Source organism: Maylandia zebra, linkage group LG6 (genome assembly GCF_041146795.1).
Source record: "Maylandia zebra isolate NMK-2024a linkage group LG6, Mzebra_GT3a, whole genome shotgun sequence".
NCBI classification, from domain to species: domain Eukaryota; kingdom Metazoa; phylum Chordata; class Actinopteri; order Cichliformes; family Cichlidae; genus Maylandia; species Maylandia zebra.
Genome location: NC_135172.1, coordinates 36,474,744 through 36,502,347, shown reverse-complemented (window position 1 = coordinate 36,502,347; position 27,604 = coordinate 36,474,744). Strand labels below are relative to the sequence as shown.

The 27,604-nt window shown below is 39.8% G+C and overlaps 2 protein-coding genes across 3 annotated transcripts; both read right to left on the bottom strand.

Annotated features, from left to right (window-relative positions):
* Positions 1-423: 423 nt before the first annotated feature.
* Positions 424-15,152, bottom strand: nomo (nodal modulator). Its single transcript, XM_023154412.3, has 31 exons — positions 14,932-15,152; positions 14,334-14,423; positions 14,207-14,252; positions 13,993-14,093; positions 13,615-13,721; positions 13,443-13,515; positions 12,652-12,804; positions 12,324-12,461; positions 11,093-11,182; positions 10,861-10,966; positions 10,599-10,749; positions 10,329-10,506; positions 9,749-9,890; positions 9,488-9,619; positions 8,809-8,945; positions 8,622-8,709; positions 8,406-8,469; positions 8,211-8,306; positions 7,870-8,091; positions 7,555-7,637; positions 7,294-7,453; positions 6,120-6,246; positions 5,442-5,555; positions 5,177-5,304; positions 4,892-5,033; positions 4,613-4,696; positions 3,755-3,865; positions 3,521-3,622; positions 2,694-2,813; positions 2,489-2,581; positions 424-2,257 (listed from the first exon to the last, which is right to left on the bottom strand). Exons 1-31 carry the CDS (start codon positions 15,085-15,087, stop codon positions 2,126-2,128), a joined length of 3,666 nt encoding a protein of 1,221 aa, XP_023010180.2. The 5' UTR covers positions 15,088-15,152; the 3' UTR covers positions 424-2,125.
* Positions 15,153-15,696: 544 nt separating this feature from the next.
* Positions 15,697-27,355, bottom strand: tmc7 (transmembrane channel like 7). Of its 2 annotated transcripts, XM_023154413.2 has the most exons (16): positions 27,211-27,355; positions 24,129-24,390; positions 23,888-24,036; positions 23,556-23,711; positions 23,384-23,466; positions 23,156-23,301; positions 22,932-23,079; positions 21,732-21,914; positions 21,463-21,608; positions 21,251-21,365; positions 19,241-19,338; positions 17,753-17,936; positions 17,518-17,648; positions 17,171-17,326; positions 17,005-17,083; positions 15,697-16,644 (listed from the first exon to the last, which is right to left on the bottom strand). In XM_023154413.2, exons 1-16 carry the CDS (start codon positions 27,224-27,226, stop codon positions 16,444-16,446), a joined length of 2,253 nt encoding a protein of 750 aa, XP_023010181.2. In that variant the 5' UTR covers positions 27,227-27,355; the 3' UTR covers positions 15,697-16,443. The 2 variants fall into 2 exon arrangements, with proteins under 2 accessions (XP_023010181.2, XP_023010182.2); XM_023154414.2 differs by lacking the exon at positions 23,556-23,711.
* Positions 27,356-27,604: the final 249 nt, after the last annotated feature.

The window sequence follows — 27,604 nt, the reverse complement described above, 5'->3', positions numbered from 1 at the left end:
TGCTGTGTACAAAGACAGGGTGGGGCGAAGTTCTCAAGACAGCGCAGAGCACATTTGTTATTCATGTGTAAGCTTCCTTTTCACACTAAAACAATAGGATTTCAGTTGAAACATATTCCTTTTAGGCAGCTCTGCTGTGATTTAAGCCGTTTAACCTCGCTTCCCAAAACATCAACTTGTGCAGGCTGTTCTCTAATGTGCCCTAAGGCACTTTATAACACGTACTGCTCGGGTGAAGGGGAGTAATGAGAGAAGTCAGACTCAGACTTATTGATTTTCTGAGTCTACTTCTTGTGATCCAGAACTGATATAATAGGAGTTTTGTACTGTAACACTTAAAGGATGAGGAGTTACAGTTCTTGTCTGTTATATTATCCTATAGCATTACACTGCCCCCTACAGGTAAAGCCATAAAAAAGGTAATCTTATTCCAGTCAAACTTTATTGATTATCTGAAAAATTAACAGATTCTGAACAAATGACAATTACACCCCACCTCCCTCATCTTCCGTCTCCCACCCCAACCAAAGTAATCAACTTCTGAATGTAGACTAATTGGAATATCTTTCAACTCAGTAAATAGTCAGTGGCCTTTTCATCTTTCTGTAAAAGGCAGCCACCGCTGAGTTCAGATGAATTCAATACAGAAAAAAAGAGCTGGGGTACATAGATTTCACAGTGCATTAAACTGCTCTGCAGTAAGACAATGAGCTTATGAAATCACAATCCTGCCTCATCAAGTTTATCTAAAGGTCATGAACGACCCTTTGTAGATATTCATTTTCGATTCAGTACATGGGTCTTCTGAAATTTAATTTAGCTTGTCACACATATTTAATCTTATGGAATATAAATGAGAAAAAAATGAAATCAACCACACTTCTGAAAAAACACGTCATAGCATTCAGACTAGGTTATCGTTCACATCCGATTAAACATGTTAATAAATTAATCAACTCTTAGTTAGCCCTATCACTCCCTACCCCGCCACCGCAGCCCATCCTTCAAAGAAAACAAAAACACAGTATTCAAACCAAAATTTCCCGCATCCTGTACCTGAGCAAACGGAGGAGTCAAAAAGTCTAACATCACACTTAACGCCTAATAAAATGCCATCAGGAGTGAATGCATTACAGTATTTCATTGGTGATTGACATTGTGTGATGTCATTTGACTAACAACCATATTAGCTCGTTAACATCTTTGGTTGTCTTTCATTTGTAACTGGAAGTTACAGAGTCCCTTGTTTGTGATGGGATTATAAGGCTCAGTTCAGTCTTAGATCAAGTCCATGGGGACACATCAAGTTAAAAACATTTTAAGCTTGTGAAAAAACCAGCACATAGTTTGGAAACCTTAAATATCCTTAAGCCAGCGGTTCTCAAACTATGGGGCGGGGCCCTCTGGTGGGACATAAATCCACTGCAGGAGGGTTGCGGACGACCCAGGGAAAAATACAAAGTTAAATTAAGCTTTATGGCTATAATTTATGTACGGTATGTAAAATAATCAACTTGATGCTGAGAAAGTGTGTGTGTGTGTGGCATCTAAATGGAGGCATGCCAGGGAAAAAAGTTTGAGAACTGCTGCTTTAAGCTAACACTTTATCAAATTAAAGCCACGTTTCAATGACTTGGCCCCAGTGTTGATAGGCATACAATGTCTCACGGACCCAAACATTGTTAGGACTATTAAAATAAGCAGTGTACTCATTTAAAAAAAAACAACAACAAAAAAACCCCACAAAACGCTGTTGTTGACCTGGATAAATTACAAATATAAAAAATGGCTCATATTCTATTACAAATATCAACAATTTTCTTAGACTAAGATTAATTGTGGACAAAAAACAGTCTGTAAAATGTCAGCTATCGGTCCAGTGAATCAAAGTGGCAGATGAGGTGGAGGTGGTGGTGGTGGTAAAGGGTGTTGAGTGGTTCATGTTGGGCTTCACCTGGGCCCTGTTTCAAACACACCTTAGCAAGCTAAAAAGTTCACTAGCACACACAGCACTTGGTTGGTAACAATGAAGAAGTGTAACCCTGGTAACCCATTGCTTTCCGATGCTGGGGTCACGGATGCTAGCGGGCAGTTTAGTGTACGAAGATGTGGCTTAATGTGCACCTCATGTTCGCCTGGCTTTCTGTCTCTTGGCCTGACGTTTGGCTTCATCCATAGCAGCACTTTCACTGCTGGCTTGAGCCATGCTCCTCACTCCCTGGATGCGGCTCCCCAACTGTAACAAAAGGGGAATCACCTGCAAACAGGTCAGGAAAAGGCATTAAATGAAGCTTACTGGATCAAAAACTTTAACTATAAAAACCAACCATGCGACAACTATGAGAATTACAGGGTATTAATACATTATAGGCTTGGCCTGGACAAGGCTCACTTCTAGTGACATTTATTCCTCACATTTAGAAATTGACAAATCAAACAAAAGCTTGGTTGAATAGTCTGCCTTGATTAGATGCAACTTGTTCTGTACCTTCTCATAATTGTAGGCCGCTAAGAGGAGAAGTAGAGTGAGCGGCAAAGCTACGTAAGACCCCTGAGCAACATCCTGGTCGGGCACTTTACGCTGTGGGAAAGTGCACACACATTTATATAGAAACATACTGTTCTGTAACAAATAAGACAAAACAAATATTCTTTGTAGGAAAAATATATACTTAAAAACATCTGTATCTTACAGTAGGGTGGAAGGTAAGAGTGACATGTTTGTAGTAGCCAGTGGAAGTGAAGGAGACTTGAGGCAGTGTGAAATCATATTGGGAACGGGACAGTGTGGAGTACAGCATCAGTACGTAGCTCTAGAAAAGAGAAGAGAAAGGTGACTATGGATAAACAGCAGTGTATTCTGGGTCACGTTTTACTATGAATTACGTAAAATACGCAATTAAGGACTAAGTAAATGATATTTCAGTAGTGCTGTCAGCATTAACGTGAACTGACCCACGTTAACGCGTCAAAATTGGCAAATCCCTGTTAACGAGTTAACGCAGATTAGTGTGAGGGGTCACTCGGCGTTAATGCAGCTTAAGCACGTTAATGTTGCGTTAACACTGACAGCACTATATTTTAATAATACTGGCTTAAAAACCAAAAACCATCAAGTTGCTTTGCATGTTTCACAGTCGAAAAATAATCCTACTTTTATCTTATACTCGGCCTCACTGAACTGAGGGCCTGCACCACCTTCAGAAAGGTGTTTTACCTCCTCTCTCTTTAAAACCGCTCTCCCTTTAAGCCAGGTTTCTTCTGATTGGCTACTACTGCTAAACAGAAGGTTTGAACAGCATGTGGGTGGTAAATTTGCACATATGAAGAGCGCTGTCCCTGACATAACCATGTTAGGGATGTCCTCTCACACTGACATTATACATGTCTAATAGTAGGAAAGAATTGTCTTAGTGGTCTGAAACACGAACCTTTTGGCTTACTGGGATTACTAAACGTACACTGACCTCATTACTCAAACCAGTAAAAGCATAACAGGAGCTCTTTAAGACTGAATTACCTCGCCATCTCTGTCCAAAGGAGGGAAGTGAAAGAAAAGGGACTGTCCCAGAGAGACGCTGTTGATTGGATTGTCCAGATTGTCACTCTTGTACAATTTCACCTGGGGGGGGAAAAGTGTAAAGGTAAAGCAAAATGATTACAGGTCTAACTTATCTACAGCTAATGCAAAAGCCTTGTAGAGACTTAAAAGTTTCAAAAGAAAGACAAAAATGCCGGGTTTTAAACGTCCTACTGATAGTGTTGGAAGGTGTTCAGGAGACGTGATGATGTTTCCACTGAGGTCAAATTGATTGATCTGCCTGAAGGCGATAATGTTGACCCCTTCAATGTCACTACTGCCAACCTGAAAGGGAATATAGAGCTCATTATATAGATGTAACAATGAAACTTGTGAAGAAAATATCCAATGTGAACCACGGATCAAGTTTTTTGTTCAAGTCACACGGTGTGATAATAACAGAGAATTAAAGGGAATTAAGGCATTTCCAGCCTTGCGAGAGAGATTAGGAGCGCTGCACTTTTCAGACAAGCTAAAATTATGAAGTGAGAGGTTTAAACTTTGGCAATGGGATTATCGCTGCTTTTGTTCTGAATATTGAAAGGACCCATGTGATGAGGGTGCCGATAAGTCATAATCACAGGGTTCCCACAGTTATTTTAACAATTCAATTACTAAAGTTTTCCATAGCCCCCTTAATAGTTTTCAGAAGTGTTAAAGCAGTGCGAGTACGACTTGAAAATGTGTGCAAAATTCCTGAACTTAAAGCACTCAGTGAGCTTCATTTAGTAGCAGCTTTGCCTTCAAGAGTAATCCAAGTCAACTCTGACCCACAGCTTTTAAGTCAAAACAACATACTTCCTAAACATAGATAACTGCACCATTAGCTACTGACAAAAAGTCTAAATATGTAGCCAAACATGTAAAACTAACCGGTTATGCTTAAGCATGTGTGCCTTCATGACACTCAAGTGACCCCTCTCATATTTAAAGCTCTAAGAAACTTGGTATAATTGTAATTTCTCCACCCCATTAAAAGCCAAAGATGCTGAACATCTGCACCAGACAAACTTGAAGCAAGCTGCTGCCTACCTCTATAGCTCTGTGTTGTGGCAAGGCCCTCTCTATGTGGTCGTTGCCTTCAGCTCGCAGTTGAATGAGATATTTGCAACCCGGCTGCAAGAAAAACATTAAATGAGTTAGAGGTATAATCACATACACTCCATTACAACTGAGCAAATCATATACAGCTTACAAATCACACTTTGCAAAATCACCAGTTTCCCTAGTAATCCAAGACAACACCTAGAGGCCATGATCTGTTTCAATTCTCAAGTCTGGTCTTATTTTAACAGCTCATCCCGTCCTCACCAGCAGACCCCTGAGTCTGAATCGGCCCTCCTCATCAGTGACCGTGTCCTCGCTGTAGAGGCTACAGTCTCCCTGACCCACGGCCTCCACAGCCACGTCCCACTCTGCATCCCCGTTGAGAGACTGCACCATTCCGTAGCAGCTGAGGACAAGTGTACAAGACTGCAATGAGCACATGTGCAAGCTGCAGTACCCACCAGCAGATGAGTATAGGCTCAGTAATTTGCACACTGAAAGATATTCCTATGCTTGCAAGCTAACAGTGGACAATGTACACTCATTTACCTGTACGCAGTTTTGATTCCAGTTATATCAATACTGAGGTTTTCACCCTCCTCCACTGTAATCATTTGAGATGCCGGCTCAAAGCGGAACTCCTTCATCATGGGCTTGAAGTAGTACTGACCAGGACTCTGAGGAAAAAAAGGTGGGAAGCAGAAAATACAGGATGGACAAGTGAACCAAGACACAGGGCAAAGCATCCCTAGAATTACCGTCAACCACCAACAATGTTTGGCAGTCTGACATACTACTAAAAGAGGTTTCTTACCAAGTTATTGAAAGTGAGGATGCCAGTGTCTTGAGTCAAAAGGTTGGAGCGAAACTGACCCCCACTCAGAGAAAGAAGCACGCCGGCGAGAGGCTGACCGTCCTCCGATTTGATCTACAGCACAGACAGAATACTTGTTGATTTTACTGCTAGACAGGGACCAAATCAATTAAACCCCTTTAATCTTTTCACAATAAAAGATCACACGGAGAAAATATAATGAAAGCCCGTGGCTCGAGTGAGCGCCAAATTGTGGGTGTAATCAGGCTGACAGGTGGGCTTAATTTCAGAGAAGATGTACAAGTGAAAAATAAACATGCTCTGTCAATGCTGAGCAGAAGATTTCAAAGCAATTTATCACACAGTGTGAAAAGGAAACTAATACTGATCATTTGTGTCAGGATCTCACGGTCGCAGTAGGTAATTGCAGATCCTTTTAACAAAGGGCAGCACAAAGGCAGTGTACTGACAGCACGCGGCAAAACACAAAAAAAACATTTTTCCAAAACATACAGTAACAAGTACTTTTCATTATGTCACTTCTTTATCTCATGTCCAACCACCATAATCACTGAGGGTTAGTAGTTGTGAACAAACAGCTGGACAAATATAAAAAGTACCTAAACGTCTGATGATTACTGGGAGGTAAAACATGCACGTGAGGATGGCTGCATATACCTTGAAGGTGACGCCAGCCAAAGCAAATGCCTTAAAATCTCCCTGGGTGCCCTCCACGGGACTCAGCACGAAACCTTCTTTACTTGCACTGATGTCGTACTGCCGGTCACTGTGGAGCGGACCCACACTGAAGAAAAGCGGGGGAAAAGTTAAGTGAAGGTCGGAATTTCTTCAAGATACTTGTTTATTACTAAATGCAACGTGATTTGAACACAAGCCAATCTATAAAGCCTATTATAACGTCAATACTAAAACAATGGAACAATGTCAGTGTTAATCTCATTAAAATGACGCCATAACCGCCAGCTGCACGGCGTCAACGCGCCTCGTTAACGCCGTGCAGCCTAACGCACGGGGCGATCCACGTTAACTCGCTAATGGAGATTTGCCGCGTTAATGCGGTTATGGCGTTAACGTCATTTTAACGAGATTAACGCTGACAGCACTACATACAACACAAGCTTTACTCATGTGAAAGAAAAGAGGCATGTTTCTTTGCTCTAAGGACACAAAGTCTACTTGCAGCCCTGTGAGGCTGTCCCCGTGACCCTAATTTTACAGACTAAGATGCTTACAACAGCATCAAGATCGCAGATCACAGGCTTGATAATGTATTGCAAGCCCTGCTTTTCTGCATACTGATTCAGCGCCAATGTCTCTAATGCCACCTGTGCTTTCGCTCTTATGACAAGCCAAAAATATCTGCTGTAAAAATGCTAGCCTGGCTGATGCTTCGTAAGTTTCCAGGGTTTTTTTTTTTTTTCAAATAAAGAAAAGAGGAATAAACAGGTGAACACAAAAGTCATTGAAATTCATCCTCTGGGCACCATGAACATCTGGGGCTCCGAGGTAATGAATCCAACAGTTGTTGGGTTATTTTAGTCAGTAACAAAATGATGATGGCTGCGCCCACAGCCATGAATCTCAACTTTTTTTCTTTTTTAACTTTAACTTTTTGGTCCTAAATAGAAAAGACTTCACACCTCACTCCAGGCCAAAAACCTTATTCTTTAAAAAAAAAAATGCATTTATGAACTACCCTGTTAGTATAATGACTTGCTAAGGCAATAACATTTATAGCAGAACCCGAAGGCAGCATTACCCGAATGAAAAATGCTTGAATATCCTCGCTCTCATTTTCACACACCCTATTTTTATCACTGTGTTCTCATACCTGTATGCTCCCATCTCATTAGTGGCCACAGTAATGAGTGGTGTAGCAGCGCCTCTCTCAGTGATAGATATTTCCACACCTTGTAGCTCTGGTGACACCTTGCCTTCTAAGAAAAGACCTGCACGACCGGTGATGTCCACCAGCCGACCTGGACACGACTCTGTCAACAGCAAAGATGCGGTTTATTTAGAATAACCTGCGTGGGTTGTATCAGAGTCCGTTTTAAGGTTTCCAATAGACTTTCTTCTTGTGTGAATTTACCTCCGGTGATAGTTGCCTCTACTTCAGGAGGGTAGAACAACAGCTCCTTCGAGGAGGGAGTCACTGTGATCTTCTCACCAGCCCTGCATATTTACACAGAAAGAAAAAAATCACTAACAGCAATGAACAACAGTTCTAGACTCAAGTGAGCCTCTGATGGTTATTATTAGCAGATGTCAGAATTCCACTCTTAATTTCTCTCAAGTCCTGTTAATTTTCTACAGAGATATAAAGCTGGAATTTCCAAGTTAACACTAAAGTGAACAGAAGTTTTGCCGTCAGCCCTACATGGTATTTTAAAGAGCAAAAACTGACCTAGCCCAGTAGGAGAACTCATAGTGGAAAGGGCCTGTCAGTTCATCAGCCTTTTCTTGGATAGGAGGACTATCGTCTCTGGCACCTCCTTCCTCTTCAGCTGCACGGCGTTCTCGCTCCTGACGTCGCAGCTCGATCTCCTGCAGTTGCTGCTCCTGCCTCTGCTCCTCCAGGCTCCGCAGCGGACCCAGCACGAGCGCCGGCTCGCTCTCGATGGACGACCTGACCAGGGGGATGAGGTTTTAAAAATAAATAAAAACGCTAAAGCTGGTCATTACCAAACACGCAAATGCACGGCAGCATTTGAGCATACGAGACTACTCATGCAGAGTCATAATTACTTGATCGTGACTGTGACGTCTAGAGTCTTGTCGGTGGTGATGAGTCCTGTCATGTGATGCCGCACTGCAGTCAGGGTCAGAATGCTGGGGGCTGAACTGTTACACACAGGTCAACAGCAGTCATTAGAATGCTTTGGCTGCATGGTTGCACTGCATTAACCCAGAAATAAAAACACACGACGTTACATTACTTACGTATCGTAGGTGTAGAAGTCCTGCTCAAATTGGTGGCAGGAGCGAGGGGTGACTTTGTAAACACCTGGACAAGCCATTTTTGGCTGATTACTTATTACGTTCCAGTGGTATATTTAGATAAGTCGGACATGGTACAGTTGGTACAGTCTGATATTTTTTGATTATGCTAATTTCTCCTATGTTGAGCTAATGAGAGGTCAGAATAAAGAAACTCACCAGGCTTGGAGAGGCAGAAGCGGTTGACTCCCTTAGAGAGGTTGTACACGCCAACGTTTTCAGGTTTGCTGCCATCTTGGAAGAACTCCTGTGCAGCACCACACATTCAATAATACATATGGAAGTGTAAGCATCTGATCTAACAGGCAGCATGTAGTGCAAGTGGAGTGAGCTACTGATTACTAACCAAAGTGATGGCATGGGAAAGGGAGCAGCGCAGGATGTAGCCAATCTGTCTGAACTCCACCCCCAAGACGTCCGATTCCAGAACCTCCACCTCCACTGACTTATGTTTCCAGCACCACTCCTCGTGAGAAATACTTACTACAAGTGGTAAAGATTAGAGAGAATAAAAAGTGAGAAATACATTTTAAATGACAGGGGGAAAAAAGAAATATGTGAATTAAATATGTCACACTATTATAGGTGGAAAAATATCACAAGTTCCGTTCAGGATCTTTGAATAAAAAAAGAATTTAAAAAATGATTGCACACATATTATATATAAAAACTGTCCCAGCAACACTATAAACTGAATAAACATGCATGTGTGCAGATCATTTGCAGGCAGTGAAAGAGTTTGTGTGGAATGAACAGATGGATCCACATTACCAGAAGGTGGGGAAACACTAGTTGAGTAATGGCATGCCTGCTGAAAGCTGCTGCTATAAACCAGTGATTGAAAGGCTGATGATTACCCGCTCATTTCTCTATTTAAGAATAACTACTATAACTTTCAAATAGAAGTGTGCATAGATTGAGGGGTTTATATTGTACAGAATGCTTGACTCAGTTGTTCCAGTGAAAACCTGACTGCATGCAGAGTTTACATATAATTTAAAAAAAACTAGAAGTATACTTAAAACCTTTGTATTTCCCGGGCAAAACGTTGTCAAAAGAGAAGCTGAGGATGTCGCTGCTCCCAGACAGAGCCACTGTCCTCCTCTCCCCCTGCCTACTCGCTGGCTGCAGGGTTACAGAGAGGTCATCACAGGAAGCTAAAGGACAACCAGAGAACACAAGGTTGGCTCGTGTGAAAATATATTTCTTTATGGATTAAAGCTGCATCTTTGGTAAACGTTGTCTTCTCAAAAAGACTGTAAAGTGTAAATTACTAAGACTTTTACCTAGACAGTACACCTTTCCAGAAACAGAAGCCATGAACTGGGTGAAAACTAGGTCTGTGAGTGGTTGATCCACAAGGGAGATGTCCAGGGCCTGAGGCTGCAGAGCCAGGCCTGCTTTCACCTCTGCTTCAGGCAGAGATACCTGAACACACAAACAAATATCCTTTTGCTTAAAACCATATTTTTTAATCAAACAGCTACATGAACACTAAGCTTAACTGCTTTGGTTTGATGACACAGATGAATCTGTATTTCTGAATAAAAAAAAAGTTAAAGATTTGGGTTTTTTGCTTTCCAATGACAAATGAGTTTTTCAGATGATGATCTGTTGCAACTGTTAAGCCGTAAATGTGCAAATATCATAGAATATGGGTAAAAAGCACCATCTGCGCTTTAGGCAACATGACATCTGTTCATCTTTTAGGAGGCTCACCAATTAAAATTTAGTATGCGTGACATATGTCGGTTTCTTGTATATATTTAATACCATTTGAATTAGCTTTCAAACTGATTAAATAAGAGGTTATAAAAATTAAGATATGGATATGTCATATAAAATAAAATGCTGCTCGAGTCTTACATGGACACTGTAGTCTCCGGGTTTGGCCTGAAAGCAGAAGGCCCCCTGATGGTCAGATTCAACAGTCCGAATGAAAGCCTTGTCTGTGCTCTTGTGCGTCAGAGTGACCTTGTAGCGACCTTGCTGCTTCATGCCTTCAGGCAGGCGGCTGATGGAGATCTGGCCACAAACACTGAACCTGTGTTGGACCAAAATGAGGAAGTCATGACAATATGAAGAACTACACTGCAGCTAAATTTATGTAATAAGCTACTAATTCTTATAACGTACCCTGCTGTGACGATATCAGGAAGTTGAGGCGTATTAGGAGCGATCTTCACTGTGACTGGCTCGAAGAACATGAGCTCTTTGTTGACACGGATGGTGTAGGTACCAGCTGTCATGTTCTCCAACCGGAAAGAGCCATCTTCTTTGCTGACAACTGTGAGGACAGAGTGGTAAAGCAAGCTACAGTTTAAAGTGTGACAGAGAACCACTTCAAAAACTATAGTTAGATATTCTACTGAAAACATGAGTCTTCTTTTGCGATTACCCTTGATCTGGTTGTTTAGGTAGACTGTAGCATCGGGCACACCTTCCCCATCAGGACTGTTGAGAACCCGGCCAGTCACAGAGAAGCCCATCACACGGAAGATGGGCTACACATAAAGAGACAGAATGTCAAACTTGAATATTTTGCACAAAACTTGTTTCCTTTTGAAACTTGCTGATACACATTAATAATAACTATTTTAAAAAAATTAAGATATAACAGTTCTCTTTACCTCTAGTTTCAAGCTGTTGTGTTCCACCTTGAAATTCATCCTAGAAGGAGCAACATCAAAAGTGATCCTTTCTCCTCTGTAGAAAGGTATCTGAAGTGAAGGATTTCACAGAAGCACATTTAGATGGAAAAACGATTACATCTCTAAGATAGAGGAGATAGAATTTCATTGTTCGCAAATAAAAATGATGCTTTCATAAAACCCATCATTCATACCACCTTGTCTCTTGTAGTTATATCGGTAAAAAAAAAAAAGTTCATACACATGTAATTCCTGCACTGGATTCGGATTACCTAGCTAAATGTGGGGTGGATTAGAAAACAGGAAACATAAAACATGTTGTAGTTGTCATTACAATATATTGTAATACAATCCTATGAAAGTCTTTGTTTGGTTAATTTAAGTAAATCACCCAAACCTCTTTAAATGGCGTTAGAGCTGTTTAAATAGTTCAAATAGTACTGTTGAAGTAAAATTTGTGTGTGTGTGTCATCAAGTTTAAAAAAGCAAGATTTAAATTTGCGCTGTTTTTGAAATACTGAGAGGAGTAATGGAATAACGAGTACCTGCTGTGAGTGGTTGGATAAGGAGCTGTGAGTTTCATCACCTCTAACTCCTCAGCAAGATAACAACTGACTTTACCGTGTCTCGCTCCAACTCTCCTGTTTACTTTCTATTCAGGCTCCAATGGATTCAATTAGGAGTGAAGCAGCTTTGACTGATAGGTGGACACCTATGCAGGTGGCTATTCTGGCAGCTGTCTGCTAAGCTTGACCTCAGCCAAGCCAAGTCACTGAACATGAACTCAATCATTTTTGTGCTCTTGGTGCTTTTCAGAGATTAATAAGGCTGCATTTGTGGTCCGGTTTTCGGATCAAATTGTAGTACTCTATTTGTATGTTATGCAGCGCTAATTAGAGTGTATCTATGACTGTCTAATGCCCTGTTGGAGTTAATGGATGTAACTTGCTGGCGCTATCTGATAATTAAACACTCCACCCTCTCATCCAGAAATAGGAAACATGGAAGCAGCCAAATAGAGGCTTCAACATAGGAATTCACAAAGCAGAAGATGATGTAGCTAATCTTATGGCACAAAGGAAAAGACTTCCTTATTAAATCAAAGTAGCTGCACTGTGTACTTATACATCATTTGGTCTTCTGTTGTATTTCTGACACAATAGCTCAATTTGACAGCAGTCTTCTGTTGGCTTTTGCGACAATAACTCACCACAGTGTACTCGCCGCTGGCTAACGAAGGAAAGACAAAGACACCATCATCTCTGGACAGAGCGCTGCACAGGTATACCAGCGTGCTGTCTCCAGAATCTGCACCCTCCACTGGGGAAGTATTACAACCACTTATGTCCTGGAAATGACAAACATTCAAATTGAACCAATGGAGCAATGCGAAATTCAGCATATTCCAGAAATTAAAGGACGTGGAAAATGTGTTAAGTTAAGGTAAAGTGTTAAAGTGTGATCATTTACATATAATGTAAGACGGATATGAAAAGTCGACATATTTCTGTGCAAAAATGGAAATTATGGAGGTTTACCTCTCTCTTGACTGTGGCTGAGTAAAGCAGGAAGGTGACCTCTTTCATGGGCTCTCCATCACTGCGGACCTCCCCCGAGACATCGTAGCCTCCAACCACCAGATGGTCAGCGGCCGGGGCATTTGCATTGGAGACGTGCACTGAGGTAGTACTCTATATGAAGATGGCAGAGGTCACCCATAAGTTGCATTAAGAGATGGAATAATGGCCCTGTCAGGTTCACTGTGATTACTGCTGGAGCTCATTAGTTATAACCTTGCTCACCTGACAAGGAACTGTATCAGCTAAGCAAGTAGGTGAATAATGAAGTTTTCTACCCTCAAGCGATACAGAATCAAACAGACCTCTGAGATCATGCATTCTCTACAGTATTAATGACAGTACTTTAATTGGAAACTGGGATGCTGTGGTACTGAGCATGATGGCAGGTGGGTATGGGGGGGGAAATAATGTGGGAGAGCTTATTCGCATCATCAGTTACAAATCTGACAGTGTATTTTTGTACACAGAGATTTTAAATCTTTCACTAAAAGTTTACCACACTCTTTTTTCATCTAATTTTAACATCAGATATGAACCAAGTTACACTTTGTGTCATTTATTTTACATCTTGCAAAGTCCAGCTTTCTTCAACAGTCCAAAGACATGCATGATAAGTTGATCATCAATTCTAAATGGGGTTTGGCAGATGTAAGATGTAAAAAACTGACATGAGGCACTCATAATAGAACATGGACAACACGTTTTTAACGCAACGTGCAGTTTAATATCGATTGCTAACGTGAACAAACCTGTTCGAGAGTCCAGGAAGGATGAGAAGCTGTGATGTCATACTTTCCTGGTAGTACTTTAAAGAAGGTATACCTGTGTAAGCAAAAAACCACAAAAAAAAGAAAGAAAGGGGCAAGTTCATTTCAAACATCTGTATAATGCAGAAACAAACATAAGGTGTGAGTAACTTACTTTCCTCCAGGCTGTGTGGTGACACTCTGGAGCTTCTCCCCTGTTCCGGCTCGGCTGAGTTTGACTTCCACGCCAGCTGGGCCCATGAGATGGCCCTTACTCAGAACCTGAGCAAAACACAATATATTTGAGGAAACTAGACACTAATCACCACTTGATACTATTTATTTTATCAATAACCTGTGTTGCATTGGTTAAAGAAGCTTTAAAGCTTTAAAGCGCTCCAAAGTTTTCTTGCATTTAGATAAACCCCATCAAATGTGTCAAAGCACTTTTTTTTAAAATCACACATTTTGCAAAGTAGACAGTCTTAACTCTTAAACTTTCTGTCTACATACTATAACAATCTAAATTTCTTTTCAAGAAGACCATTCTCACCGTTCCTGACACTGAGAATCCCGTAAAAACAAAATTGATGTCTTCTTCTTTCGTACAAATGTCACTGACTCCATCCACATGCAGGTCGACACTGGTAGGCTCTGATGATAGTTAAAAGTCCAAAAGGAAAAGAGACCAGAGAATATGGGACAATGCACAATGGCTTTTATATGATAATTTGTGAATTATGGGGATGTTTCTGTGAGAGTCTTACCAAAGCTCCACCCAAGCGGAGGCTCGATCTTCAAAACGAAATCTCCCTGCGTTAAAGTGACAGCTTGATTAAATTCACCATCAGTGAAAGAATTAGTTAGAGCTAATCAAATCAGTTGCTGGCATACCTTGTCATAGAGAGGGATCATGAAGTAACCATTGATTGGAGCACAATCCGTTTGATATTTCAGTGATCCTTGTTTGGTATATAGTTTAATCTGAGAATGAAGAACACACAGTGATCATTAATCATAATGAAAGTTATTATAGTGTTCATACTATAATAACTAAACTGAGCGATTTATGTCAACTAGCAACAAAGAAACAATCTAGTCTGTCGGATTTAGTTCATTTCAATATCTTAATTAACCAAATTGCTAATCCCATGTAGCCCGTGAAAAAGAAGGGATTAGGACGGGAGCACTTACTCATCAACGCCTGCAGGTTTTAGGATTAGCAGTGAATGCCTTGTGTGATATATGGATATTAATGCGGAGTTACCATCAGCTATCAAGTAAGTAGCTAAATCAATGTCAAACAAGACCAAACTCACAAATGTTTGCGAGCAATCAGAAACAGATTAAACACAAACACACTGCTTTTGTATTCATTTCATTCAAACTGTCATTGAAACGAAAAACTCCGCCCAACCTTTAGCTTTCTACCACAAACCAGCTAGCTGCTGGTTAGCTGCTAGCACGCTAGTCGGGACATTTGCACTCTCACCTCGATCAGAGAGTAATTGATTTCAACGTCGGATTTCACGAATCCACCGCATGCCACAACTATGTCATCAGAGGATACGGCCAAGAACTGGGAGTAGATGACACCGAACAAAATCCAAAGGGATCCCATTTCTGCCCGGATCGTAATTCTGAGCATTTTGAGTGGTTGAGCCAAGCAACCGCACGCTGCCTCCGGTTCCGTACCAGCTGAGGGGCTGTCAATGAACTGTCACAGGCGGCGTCTGCAGCGACCTCTGGCGGGTAGGAGGTGCCATTTTCTCCTTCGCTCACGGCCGCTTGTAACGTTTTAAGTTGTATCACTGCCCTCTTCTGGTTAAAGTTACAAACGTCTACGTTTTTACCGAACCCTAACATCCCTGATCCATTTTCTAACATCTCGGTTGTTGAAGACATTGCTTTTTCATATTCTGAAGTATCATACCCTGCAAAATACTATACTTAAAGTAGGAGGAGAAAAATACCAATTAACTCATCTATAGTGTTAGCGTATTGTGTTGGCCTTGTAATTATTCCATTTACTTTTTCAATGGCCAATTCGTAATCTTATTATTACCCTCTCCTTGATTACCCTTTATCACTTTTTATATATCATCGAACTGCCTTTTGTCATAGCACCATGACAGAGATTTTACCACCATTTGACTTTTCAAAACAGTATTTCACATTCACTTATATCAGTTTGTTCCATAAAATATCTGCATGATGAGACTGACAGAGTGAGATTTAAAACAATTAAATGAGAAAATATACTTAGGAAAACATTTATTTCATATGTACAGTACCCACAATCAAATTAAGGCATCATGAAAGTACAAGAGTATTTTCATCCAAATCTGACAAAAAAAAAAAAAAAAAAAAAAAAAAACAACCCCAGAGCAGGGACATTGTTAATAACATGCCCACAGTCCAGAAGATATTTTAAAAAGGTACTAAAACTAAGTAAAAAGTAGTGTTAAAAGTAATTTCATTCAAAATGTATTAAGCACAGTCATAAATATTCATTTGCATATGCAACAACACCCACAAATAAACAAGTCAACAAGGAAGCTGTAGTAAAAAAACAAAACAAACCCCCAAAACCCTGCGTTAATACATTTAAAGTGCATGAGATTGAGAAAAGTTTTAAAAACAAGTCCAGTAGTTTAAAAGAATCGAAATCCTTCTCAGAAGGAAAAGATTACATGCAAGTAAATACTCTGCAGCTCAACAAAAATAAAGTTTTGATTAAAGGAAAATTTTTTTTTTGAGATTGTCAATTCATATATTCACAAATATTCAGACTGTTTTTTTGGACAAACAAACAAACAGCAAAAAAAACCACTGAAAAGGTCAGAAGCACTGTGAACAGGATATTTGTTTACAATGCAGTGTTTTCACAGTTAATTAAACACATTTAAGATATTAGTCTGAAAAGTTCAATTGTCTGCTTAGACAATTGAAGAATTGTCTAAGCATGCACCTCTGCTTTGTTCAGTAAAATAAGGCCTTTGCCTTAAACTTGAGTGGAGGAGCTTGGAGCTGCATGGGCCAGGAACACCGCATCACTGAAATTGGTGGCGAAGCTAGTGTGGTAGCTAGGACTGCTTCTGCTGCTGCTGCGGCGGGGTTGGAATTTGGATTGTGGGGATCTCACACCTGAGCGCTTCTGGGCCTGGCACAGCTTCTGGATCAGGAAACGCCGGTCGCGGCCCTCCTGATTGACAAATTAACACAAACAGATTTCAGTTCACACTGTATTTGGCAATAACTGAATTGATAACAAGAACACTCAGAGTACGCAACTCCCCCTGAAGGACAAGAGCTATAATAAAACTTTGACTTTTTATGATGTTTTTATTACTGATATCGTACAGAACATATTGAAAAAATAAGGTGTGTAACTTCGACTAGATTTTCACCAACAATAAATTAAGCCGTTATCTGTATCTACAATCACACAAAATTTGAAAACGATATCTTTAAAAGTGTGGGCACTAGACTTCTAACAAACGGAACCAATTACATACTCCCTCCCTTGGGGGGGGGGGGGGGGGGGGGGAAGAATAAGACCTACCATTTCTAGCTGGTGTCTTAGTTCATTAATGACCCTCTTGTGTGCTCCAGCAAGTGCAATCACATAAAACATGGCCAAACTGGAAAAAACATGGAAACAAAGTATAAAATTACAGCAGAGGAAAAACAATGTTAAAAAGGTGAAAATATATAATAAGAGGACCAACCATGTGATAACAAAGAAAGAGACAGCAAAGGCCTCTGAAGAGAGAGCACGAAGAAGCTTTTCGACTCCTTTGGGTAGCTGAGAAACTGTAGCTGGCACCACGTACCAGGAGGTTTCGTAATTAACAAAAGGTCCACAGGCCCGAGAACAGTTTATCCTGAACAAAAAGGAAGTATAAGTGAGTGCATACAAGTAAGAGTTCCTATATTTATCCATATTAAGAAAAAAATAATTATATGGCAGTGGCCAGATTTTGACCTTTGGCATGAATATTTCTGCTAGAGGTTCTTTTAAAGCTCCATACAAACTATACAAATATAATTAGAACACAGTATGAACATTACTCACTGTGCTATACTAGCTATGACAGGCACACAGGCAAGAGTCAGGCCGATCAACAGCACGCCGAGGAAAAAGAAGTTGGAGCTGGATGCTCGGAAAGGACGTGTGGCTGGACGACAGTTTTTGATTAATGATACCTAGCAAACAAAAATTTGCAAATGAGGCTTACTAGAATATTTCATGCTTTTTTCCTTCACTCTTGCAAGGAAAAAAACTACATGCATTCAAACCAAAATGTCACCTTCTTGATGTAAAAAATAAAGAAATATTTGAGGGTGCAGATAGCAGGCAGCAGTGGGCAGTAGAAAGTGCCGATCCAGCAGATGGTCTGACCATAGACGATCTCCAGTACATTCTGAGGAATAGAAAACTCCTGTTGGCTCATCCATTTAGCCAGGGCAGAATTACTGTACCTCAGAAGCAGTCTGGGTAGGATAGAACAAGAAGGACAAAAATGACTAAAGCAGAAATAATCAGAGAAAACAAAGCCTTCAGTGACAGAATAATTTTAGCTACATTTATTTAGACTAACTAAGCTAACACTAAAACTACCATATTTTTCAGACCATAAAGTGCACCGGATTATAAGGCGCACTGTCGATGAATGGATCTGTTTTCATACATAAGGCGCACCGGATTATAGGGCGCATTAAGCGAAACAAAACAAGTCAAACTTGACTCAACTCATTCCTCTTTCTTCCTCCACTTCCGTACCATTGATTCATTAATGCTGAATTCTCTCACAGCTGCTCTATTCCCATGTTGTTGCAGTATATTAATGACTAACCTTGTATTGTGGATGGATTGTCTCAGTTGTTCTCCTGACTGAAGTTTGGTGCATTTACAGCATCCTGCCATGCGATTGCATTTGTCCCTAACCATCGGGAACCCTAACGTTAACTTTTATCGAGTGGAAAAAAGTTAGCGTTCATCCTCCAGTTTCACTGTGTTTATGTTATGCTAACATAGCTGTGTCATTAGCGATCACGTAGCACATCATTATATACCAGTTAATCCAACTTCAGTAACTCTACAAACATCACTGCTGTTTAGTTTTCTGTCCTTATTTATGCTGGAAGTGATAGCAGAGCTGTACATTTTAATTTTTTCAGAAATCTCAGTCAGAACATGCTATATCATGTTTCGGTGTAAACTAGCGAGCTAACTTCATGCTAACTTCTAACTCTGTTAAATTTAATAAATTCTGTTTTGATGGATGCCTGGATGTTAAACTTAATTGTTCCACCTGGTAAAGCAGCAACGCTGATCATTTTTATTAAAGATGAAGGAATTTAGACAGTTTCTAACTCTCAGTGATGTCGCAGTATTCATCTAACTTTGGGACCTGAAGCGGACGAAGTTTTAGACCCAGATTACTCCGCGAGGCTCCTGACTACAGTAGCCGTAATTCTCCGACAATCCATCCAAGCGGTGCGGCTCTGTAGCTTAGTCAAACTAAAACATTTTTGACAGATTTTTTAGCGCAGTGTACCACATAAAATCAGTTCGAGGTCAGCAAGCACAACCAGAATTCACACATAAGGCGCACCGGATTATAAGGCGCACTATCGAAAAATACGGTAGTCCAAGTCAGCTCCTGTAACTGTTACATTAGAGATTCTTAATCTTTTATGAAGGTGACATGTTTACACCTCTTCAAATGTCATGAGATGATCACAAAACTAGATGAACTGTACTTTTTTTCTACTGTGGATAAATGAGGTCTTACTTTCGAGGAAACTCCACAAAGATGGTGACGGAAACGATGACAATGAAGTCAAAGATGGTGAGTTTGTACATCTCTTGGCCCACATGCGTTTCCCAGCACTGTCGACAGCAACAAGGATATAGAGACTGGATTTTACCATACATACAATGTCACGATTTAAGAAATGTATTTTATAGGGTGATTAGGAATATACTATTTTTTTAATACTTTTTAAAATTAAAAGTCTAAGAGACCAAAATATGGGCACATATTCGTGCAGTTACACTTAACATATGTAATATTCACATTCTAACACATACAGTGGGGCAAAAAAGTATTTAGTCAGCCACCGATTGTACAAGTTCCCCCACTTAAAATGATGACAGAGGTCAGTAATTTGCACCAGAGGTACACTTCAACTGTGAGAGACAGAATGTGAAAAAAAATCCATGAATCCACATGGTAGGATTTGTAAAGAATTTATTCGTAAATTAGGGTGGAAAATAAGTATTTGGTCACCTCAAACAAGGAAAATCTCTGGCTCTCACAGACCTGTAACGTCTTCTGTAAGAAGCTTTTCTGTCCCCCACTCGTTACCTGTATGAATGGCACCTGTTTGAACTCATCATCTGTATAAAAGACACCTGTCCACAGCCTCAAACAGTCAGACTCCAAACTCCGCCATGGCCAAGACCAAAGAGCTTTCGAAGGACACCAGGAAAAGTATTGTAGACCTGCACCAGACTGGGAAGAGTGAATCTACAATAGGCAAGCAGCTTGGTGTGAAAAAATCAACTGTGGGAGCAATCATCAGAAAATGGAAGACATACAAGACCACTGATAATCTCCCTCGATCTGGGGCTCCACGCAAGATCTCATCCCATGGGGTCAAAATGATCATGAGAACGGTGGGCAAAGATCCCAGAACCACACGGGGGGACCTGGTGAATGACCTGCAGAGAGCTGGGACCAAAGTAACAAAGGTCACCATCAGTAACACACTACAACGGCAGGGAATCAAATCCCACAGTGCCAGACGTGTTCCGCTGCTGAAGCCAGTGCATGTCCAGGCCCGTCTGAAGTTTGCCAGAGAGCACATGGATGATACAGCAGAGGATTGGGAGAATGTCATGTGGTCAGATGAAACCAAAGTAGAACCTTTTGGTATAAACTCAACTCGTCGTGTTTGGAGGAAGAAGAATACTGAGTTGCATCCCAAGAACACCATACCTACTGTGAAGCATGGGGGTGGAAACATCATGCTATGGGGCTGTTTTTCTGCCAAGGGGACAGGACGACTGATCCGTGTTAAGGACAGAATGAATGGGGCCATGTATCGTGAGATTTTGAGCCAAAACCTCCTTCCATCAGTGAGAACTTTGAAGATGAAACGAGGCTGGGTCTTCCAACATGACAATGATCCAAAACACACCGCCCGGGCAACAAAGGAGTGGCTCCGTAAGAAGCATTTGAAAGTCCTGGAGTGGCCTAGCCAGTCTCCAGACCTCAACCCCATAGAAAATCTGTGGCGGGAGTTGAAAGTCCGTGTTGCTCGGCGACAGCCCCAAAACATCACTGCTCTCGAGAAGATCTGCATGGAGGAATGGGCCAAAATACCAGCTACTGTGTGTGCAAACCTGGTAAAGACCTATAGTAAACGTTTGACCTCTGTTATTGCCAACAAAGGTTATGTTACAAAGTATTGAGTTGTATTTTTGTTATTGACCAAATACTTATTTTCCACCCTGATTTATGAATAAATTCTTTACAAATCCTACCATGTGGATTCATGGATTTTTTTTTTCACATTCTGTCTCTCACAGTTGAAGTGTACCTCTGGTGCAAATTACTGACCTCTGTCATCATTTTAGGTGGGGGAACTTGCACAATCGGTGGCTGACTAAATACTTTTTTGCCCCACTGTATGTATAACAGCTAATGCAAAGATACAAATGAGTTTGACACTGGTACCTGTGGCACTACCCCTGCAAACCACTGTATATTACATTATGGCAAAAGAGGATTACTTACAGGGTAAAGATCGTGGTTGTAGCCACAAATACAGGGATCATCTTTACATTTAGTGATCCGAGACCAGACAGAAAAGAGCAAAACCACAATACTGGTTAACCGCATGAAGACACACCTGTGAGGATAGGAAGAAAGAAGGCAAATCAGAAATACTTTCAAGTTCAAATCTGCATCTATGAGTAAGCAGGTCAAAACACAAGACTCCATTTTACCTCATAAGAGTGAAGCGGATCTCAAAAGCAGGAGAATAGTCCTCAAAGTTGATGATAAAAGAGAAAAGTACTGGGGTAATGAAGTTGGCAAAGGTGATAACAATTGAAGGTAGATACTCAAAAATGAGATCTACTATGAAATTCACCTGCAAAAGAGGAGAAACAACAAATACCTTTTATCCTGTGTTGCCAACATTTACCAGAAATTTCTACATAAAGGTTGAATCAAAGTGGGTGGAGAGAAAGAATATTAAAAAAAATTGTCTTACCTTTTGGTCATTCATTTGGGCTTTCTGGGAGAAGATAGTGGCTAAATAAATGCAGTAGAAGCAAGCAGCCAGTACACCAATGACGAAAAGATTCAGGATGAGACGGATGAAGTAAAGCCGACATTTTTCTTTGTGGGTGCGCTCTGCTATTTTCTGCTTGATCTTCTCATCCTCCAAATCAGTCTAAAGATATAAAAATATGAATTTTAAAATAAGGCAAGACAACAAAATGATGGTGTTTGATTATTAATTTTCTTTACTTTAGACTCATCAGTAAGACTAATGAAGTTTTTTTTGTTGTTGTTGTTGTTTTAAACTCGCTTTTGGTTGATTTTGATTTTTATGTTTTAGCTTCTGTGAAGCACTTTGTGATTTTTATCTTGAAAGGTGCAATATAAATAAAATTTTTCTTTTACTTTACTTTAAGGAACATCAAGGGACAAGTGTAAGCAATTCTCAGTGATGTATTGCACCCTCTCTAACATGCATATGAACTACTACCTCCAGGACACAGGTACAGGGTAGAGCTGCATCAACACTGAAAACAATTGGCAGCTATGTGGCAACCAGGGGCAATAGAAAGTGAATGACATTCAGTGACTTCACGTGGTTAGAGGCTAAATAACTGCTGGCACTGTGAAGCAGGCGGGACCTGTGATAAATTTATTTTAAGCTTTTAAGCTCATTTTAACTACTGATTTTATCTATTGTTCTGATTTTATCTGTTTTGATTTTACATACTGTTTTGTTTGTTTGTTTGTTTGTTTGTTATTTAGTTAGTTTGTTTGCTTGTTTTAATCAATTTTAAATCATGCTTTTTATTTGTTTTTGTTTCTAATGTCTCTGTAAAGCACTTTGAACCACCTTGTTGTTGAATTGTGCTATACAAATAAACTTGCCTTGCCTTTAACTTCCTGGTGAGGATTTGAAGCGACTACCAATGATAGCACAGAATACCGCTGATTAGCATGTGACCCCGGTAGTAATGCATGTGGGAACTGGGGCCTTGAATGTCACTAAAGCCATAAAAGTAGATTATATTAAAATGCACATCTTATTTTTACTTTAGAGTAATTGTATGTAGCTGCTGGGGTGTCATGTAAGCACCCATTTTTTCAAATTAGTTTAAAACAAATTTGTAAACTGGCCATTGTTTTGACTAGCCAGTTTTACAATCATGCTTCTGATGTATAAACTAACCTTCAGCTCATAGAGCAACGTCTTTTTCTTCAGCTTTGCAGCATTCTCACTGGTGATGCAGAAATCCCAGCCAGCAAAGATCTTGTTGCAAAAACTCTGAAAGCAATCCTCATCCTGAATCAGATTATGTTTGAACCCGGTGGCAGACCTTCGAAAGAAGAAAACACTCAAGACCACATCTCATCACATAAATGTTATTTCTTATGAGTTTGCCTTTTTCATACCTTTTAACAATCCAGATAAGACTGAGGAAGAGGTACCCTATAGTGACCAGCAGGTATGCCAGTGCCAAATTATAAGTTATGTGGGAGAAATGGATTTTTTCCACATTGTAGAAGCCGTAGAAAAGATAGGTCTGTTCCAGAAAGCCCTGCAGATGAAGCACAGCAGGTGAGTACAGAAACTACAGAGTGGACTCTTTCTCAGGAGACTAATAATGTGACAACACTTACTTCACCAGAAAGCAGATCAGTAATATACTTATGATAGTTAACAAGACCTCGACGACTGCCACTTTCATACACGCTGCAGTAACCTGTAATATAACAGATAAGCTAAGCTTTTTCATCTTTCTTGCTTAGTATATGCTTCTAATTGAAACAAACAAACAAATAATCCTCTCACTATCATTCTGGCTGAAGGTGATATTTCCTGAAACATGGGGTGCAATGATGATGGGCAACATGACAAAACCGAACATGAGCAGAAAGATGATAAAGTTGAGTGTGACCAGGAAGCGCAGAAAGGAGAAGTAAGACAGGATCCCTGTTCCAAACATCCCTAGTGACAAGTGAAAGAGGCAAAAAGGGAGAACTTAAGTCTGACATAACACAAAGGTACACTTTGTCTTAGCAAAATTATAATTACCGATTAGCACCATCTGAACAGAAATCCAAACAAGTCTTTGAGACCAAAGAAACAATTTCTGTCAGACAATCTGTTTGTCTTTCTTTTACCTTCTATTAGGTGGATGTCTCCCCTCCAGAGCTTCAAAGAGCTCAGCCATTCTTCGCTTTCATCTCTCATCCTCCTCAGATACTTGCGGGTGCTTTGTCGCCACTGTTGCCAGCTGCTCAACTCTTGAGCATCTTCTGCACACCGTTTCCTAAAACATCAAACAGTCAAATAAACTCCTGACACACAAAAACGTTATTTAGCTATTAGTGAAAGAAGTCATAACAGACTACAGTTTCCTACTGTTTGCGTTTCTCAGCCATGGGCTTGGCTAGTTCTCTGATGTGTCGCTTCTCAGTCTGACTCTTCTGTTTCACGGTTTGTCTTACAAAGGTGTTTATACCCCATTTCCAACTGCCAGATGAGCCAACCCTTGCTCTAGAGCTGCCTCTTTGTTTGGAGCCAACAGTTGACGACTTCCTGCGGTACAGCAGGGACTGGTAACTGGGGAGCTGGTCCAGCAGAGGGTTACTGCTGATTCGCCCACTGTGATCAGTGACAAACACTTGAAAAGACAAACAAAGTAATGTTTCTTACATGACATTTATTTTTGCTCTTCTGGAACAGATGCTAATATTGCATCTGTACAGAAAACAAAACTCGATGAAATATACATAATACAAAGTAATATGACTGTGTTTAACACTGAGCTAATTACCCCTGCATTTTCACAACAGTCACTTCAAATCAGGATCAACCCATCCATCCATCCATCCATCCAATCCATTCACGTCCACATAAAAATATGGACAGCTACACGATTCACTTGATATTGGGCTAGCACAGATATATTTCTAAGGATGTATATGTTGTCTGAGATTTGCATAAACTAAACTTTTTTTTATTTGCAGACTCAAGTTGGATTCAAGTTGAGATAATAACTACATCACCATGCAAAAGACACAAACCATCCCTCATTTCTTCATGTTTTGCTATGAAATTGAGAAATAAGTGCAGAGATCTACTGACAAGTGCAATCATGCATAGAAATAGCGTAAAAATGCTATATTTGTACAGCTGTACTGTACAAATACAATGCAGCTTGAAAGTCAACATTTCATTTGACCACCTTTATTCTTCAGCACAGTCTGAATTCTCTTAGACAAGTTTGCTTTTTATTTTTTTCCTATTTTTTTCCCTCCATATATTCAGTTTTATCAAAGGACCACCACACACCATGACAAAAGAAATGAGAACAAACTGATATTAACATAGTGACTAAAGATAAAATTTAAACCATGAAAAAAAAAAAAAAAACTCCAGAAAGGCTAAAAAAATGCTCATCAACACCATTTAAAAAATAGGTTGTAGCAGTGGAGAGAAAAGTACTACCTAGAGCTCCAGCAGGAGGGGCCCTTCCAAGCCAGGAATGAAAAAAATGCTTTTGTTTACATTTTTTAATCCCTATGTAAATTATGTCATAATTAAACTGCCTGAATAAATCTGTTGGATGATTACAAAAATAATAGAAGCTCTCTGCCAGACTTACAAATTTAGAAATGGTTTAGTCCAACACACATTGAGGCTCAACCTTATAGCACAGTTACTTTATTCTCTCCAGGTGACTGCTAATGAGTCTCATTACTCATGTCTTTCTCCAAGAAAGCAAAATTGAGAAATGGCATTAAAACAAAAGAATTGAGAGGCAAAGGAGGTAAACTGAGTTCACTTGTCAGCCATTAACACATTTCGTTCAAAAGGAAGGTCAGCAAAGATAACAGCTAACAGGTTAAGAATGGTTAAGAGGCTGTTGAAAACGTTAAATCAATATAGGATGTCTCTCAAATTTACCAAGCTAAACTTAACACCATTATAACATGTGGCCATGAATTTCAGAAACAGCCAGATAACCAGAAGCAGGTCTCCTCCAAATTATTTGACACATGATGAGCTCGTATCTTGAGAACAAAAAGTTATTTCAAGTAATCATTTGTTTCGATAGCAGCTTGAACTGAAACTTTACTAAGACTAACATCAAGTAGAATTCTGCTTCTGTATGTGGAGCCAGCTGTTAGGCAAGCAAGGCATTTTGAGGAAGCTGGTATATCTTAAGGCTTAAAATACCGAACTGACACTTCTTCTTAATCTAAATAAAAAAAGAATGAAAAGGAAAAAACATTCACATGCCAATAGTTTCGTTAGATGTAGCTTTTTCTACATCTAGAAAACCCTCTGGTAGCATGTCTGTGGAAACCATTTTTACGTATTACTGAATCACCTGGTTTATATCTGCAAGACCTTTAAACTGCCATATGACTTCTGTTTGATAACATCAAAGTAAAACAAACAGAAAATGGCTGTCACAAGTTCAAAACATTGAACATATCATAAATCTAATTTAATCTAATGTATTTTTAACATACTTTAACATACTGATATCAGGTCTTCTCAAGGTACTGTTGTTATAGTGTTGGGATTCATTTAAAATTTCACAAATATAAAGATAGCTACATTATTCGCAAGAGTTAAACTGTGCCTCAATGATCAGAGTTGACCTCTGACATGAGCCCCAAAAGGATGAAAACTGAAAAATTATACTTCAAGTAAGAGTTTGTGTAGCAGGGTGAGCAAGAACATGTGATAGAGGATGGTGGAAAGGAAGAGAAAGGGGGAATTGAGGTTGCACTGACTGAGAGTGGTGAGAAGAACGAGAGGAGGACAGAGTTTTCTAACACTTTTCTAAGTGACAGAAAACTGAGAAGAAGCTGTTTTATATTATGGGAATAATAATAAAAATCAATACAAATGAAGAAAATGATGCACCCTTAAACTCGACATTCCACAAAAGTAATTAATGATAAATTGTAGATCACAGGATACTGATATTTCAAACTGTGCACACTTATGAGCTTTTAATAGATTTTTAATAAGTACTGTATACGAACAGGTCACTACTGGCTACCCTAATGTCCCTAACACCCTGCGCCTTATAATAAGTTTACACATACAAACAATAACATCACGTCACAACTCAAGTATATGTATCTACAGCTAACAAAAACATTGTTAAAATTCGACACTCCTTTTTACGTTTGCCTCCCAGGAGAAAAGACAATGGCTAACCAAGGGAGCAGACTGTTTTATGAGCCGACAATTGAGTTTCGACACCGTAAACACACTCGAGCCAAACCAGACAAACAAAATCTCTTCCTGCTCTCATTTGAAGGTCTTCCTGTAATCGTTATATGACCCTCTGTCAAATCATTCACCAGCACAACAAACTTTTAGCTACTTTTTAGCGGCTAGCATTATTAGCTAGTTAGCTAATGTAGAAATAAATTGGGTTAATTAATGTTCTGAAGTAATGCACGAACTTCAAAAATACCTGAGTCGACTTCCATTGTTTCCTTTCCGACAGAATAAATACAGCTATTTATGTATTAGCTAACAATTAACCATCAGACTTCGTCAAAAACAAGGAGTTAACTCTCCCAGCTGTCAGGAAGATAATAGCAGTCTTTCCCAACATCTACTTCCTGGATGTGGATACAGCTCCGGGAGCGACACTAGCTATTATTTATTTATGTTATATCTGGGTGTCGTGTTTGGTTTCATTTTATAATAGTCTGTGTTGCTAGTTACATGTTTAATATTATATTCTATGCTATGTAGTCATTTTTGTAGGATTTTTTAAGCGAATGTGCTAATTATACTAATATGACAGGTTTAAGTTTAAAATAGGTTTTAGTTAACTCACAGTCTCAAAAGAAAAAAACAAA

What these genes read in the sequence shown, in the direction of transcription:
- nomo (XM_023154412.3), bottom strand. Translation starts at nt 15,087, where the DNA reads ATGCTCAGAATTACGATCCGGGCAGAAATGGGATCCCTTTGGATTTTG. An exon ending in TTTGCCCGGGAAATACAAAG is followed by an intron (nt 8,946 to 9,487) that starts GTTTTAAGTATA and finishes TACCACTTGTAG; the next exon opens with TAAGTATTTCTCACGAGGAG. An exon ending in CTTTGGACAGAGATGGCGAG is followed by an intron (nt 2,814 to 3,520) that starts GTAATTCAGTCT and finishes TCTCTTTTCTAG; the next exon opens with AGCTACGTACTGATGCTGTA.
- tmc7 (XM_023154413.2), bottom strand. An exon ending in CTTATCTGGATTGTTAAAAG is followed by an intron (nt 23,080 to 23,155) that starts GTATGAAAAAGG and finishes CTTCTTTCGAAG; the next exon opens with GTCTGCCACCGGGTTCAAAC. An exon ending in TAAGACACCAGCTAGAAATG is followed by an intron (nt 16,645 to 17,004) that starts GTAGGTCTTATT and finishes TTTGTCAATCAG; the next exon opens with GAGGGCCGCGACCGGCGTTT.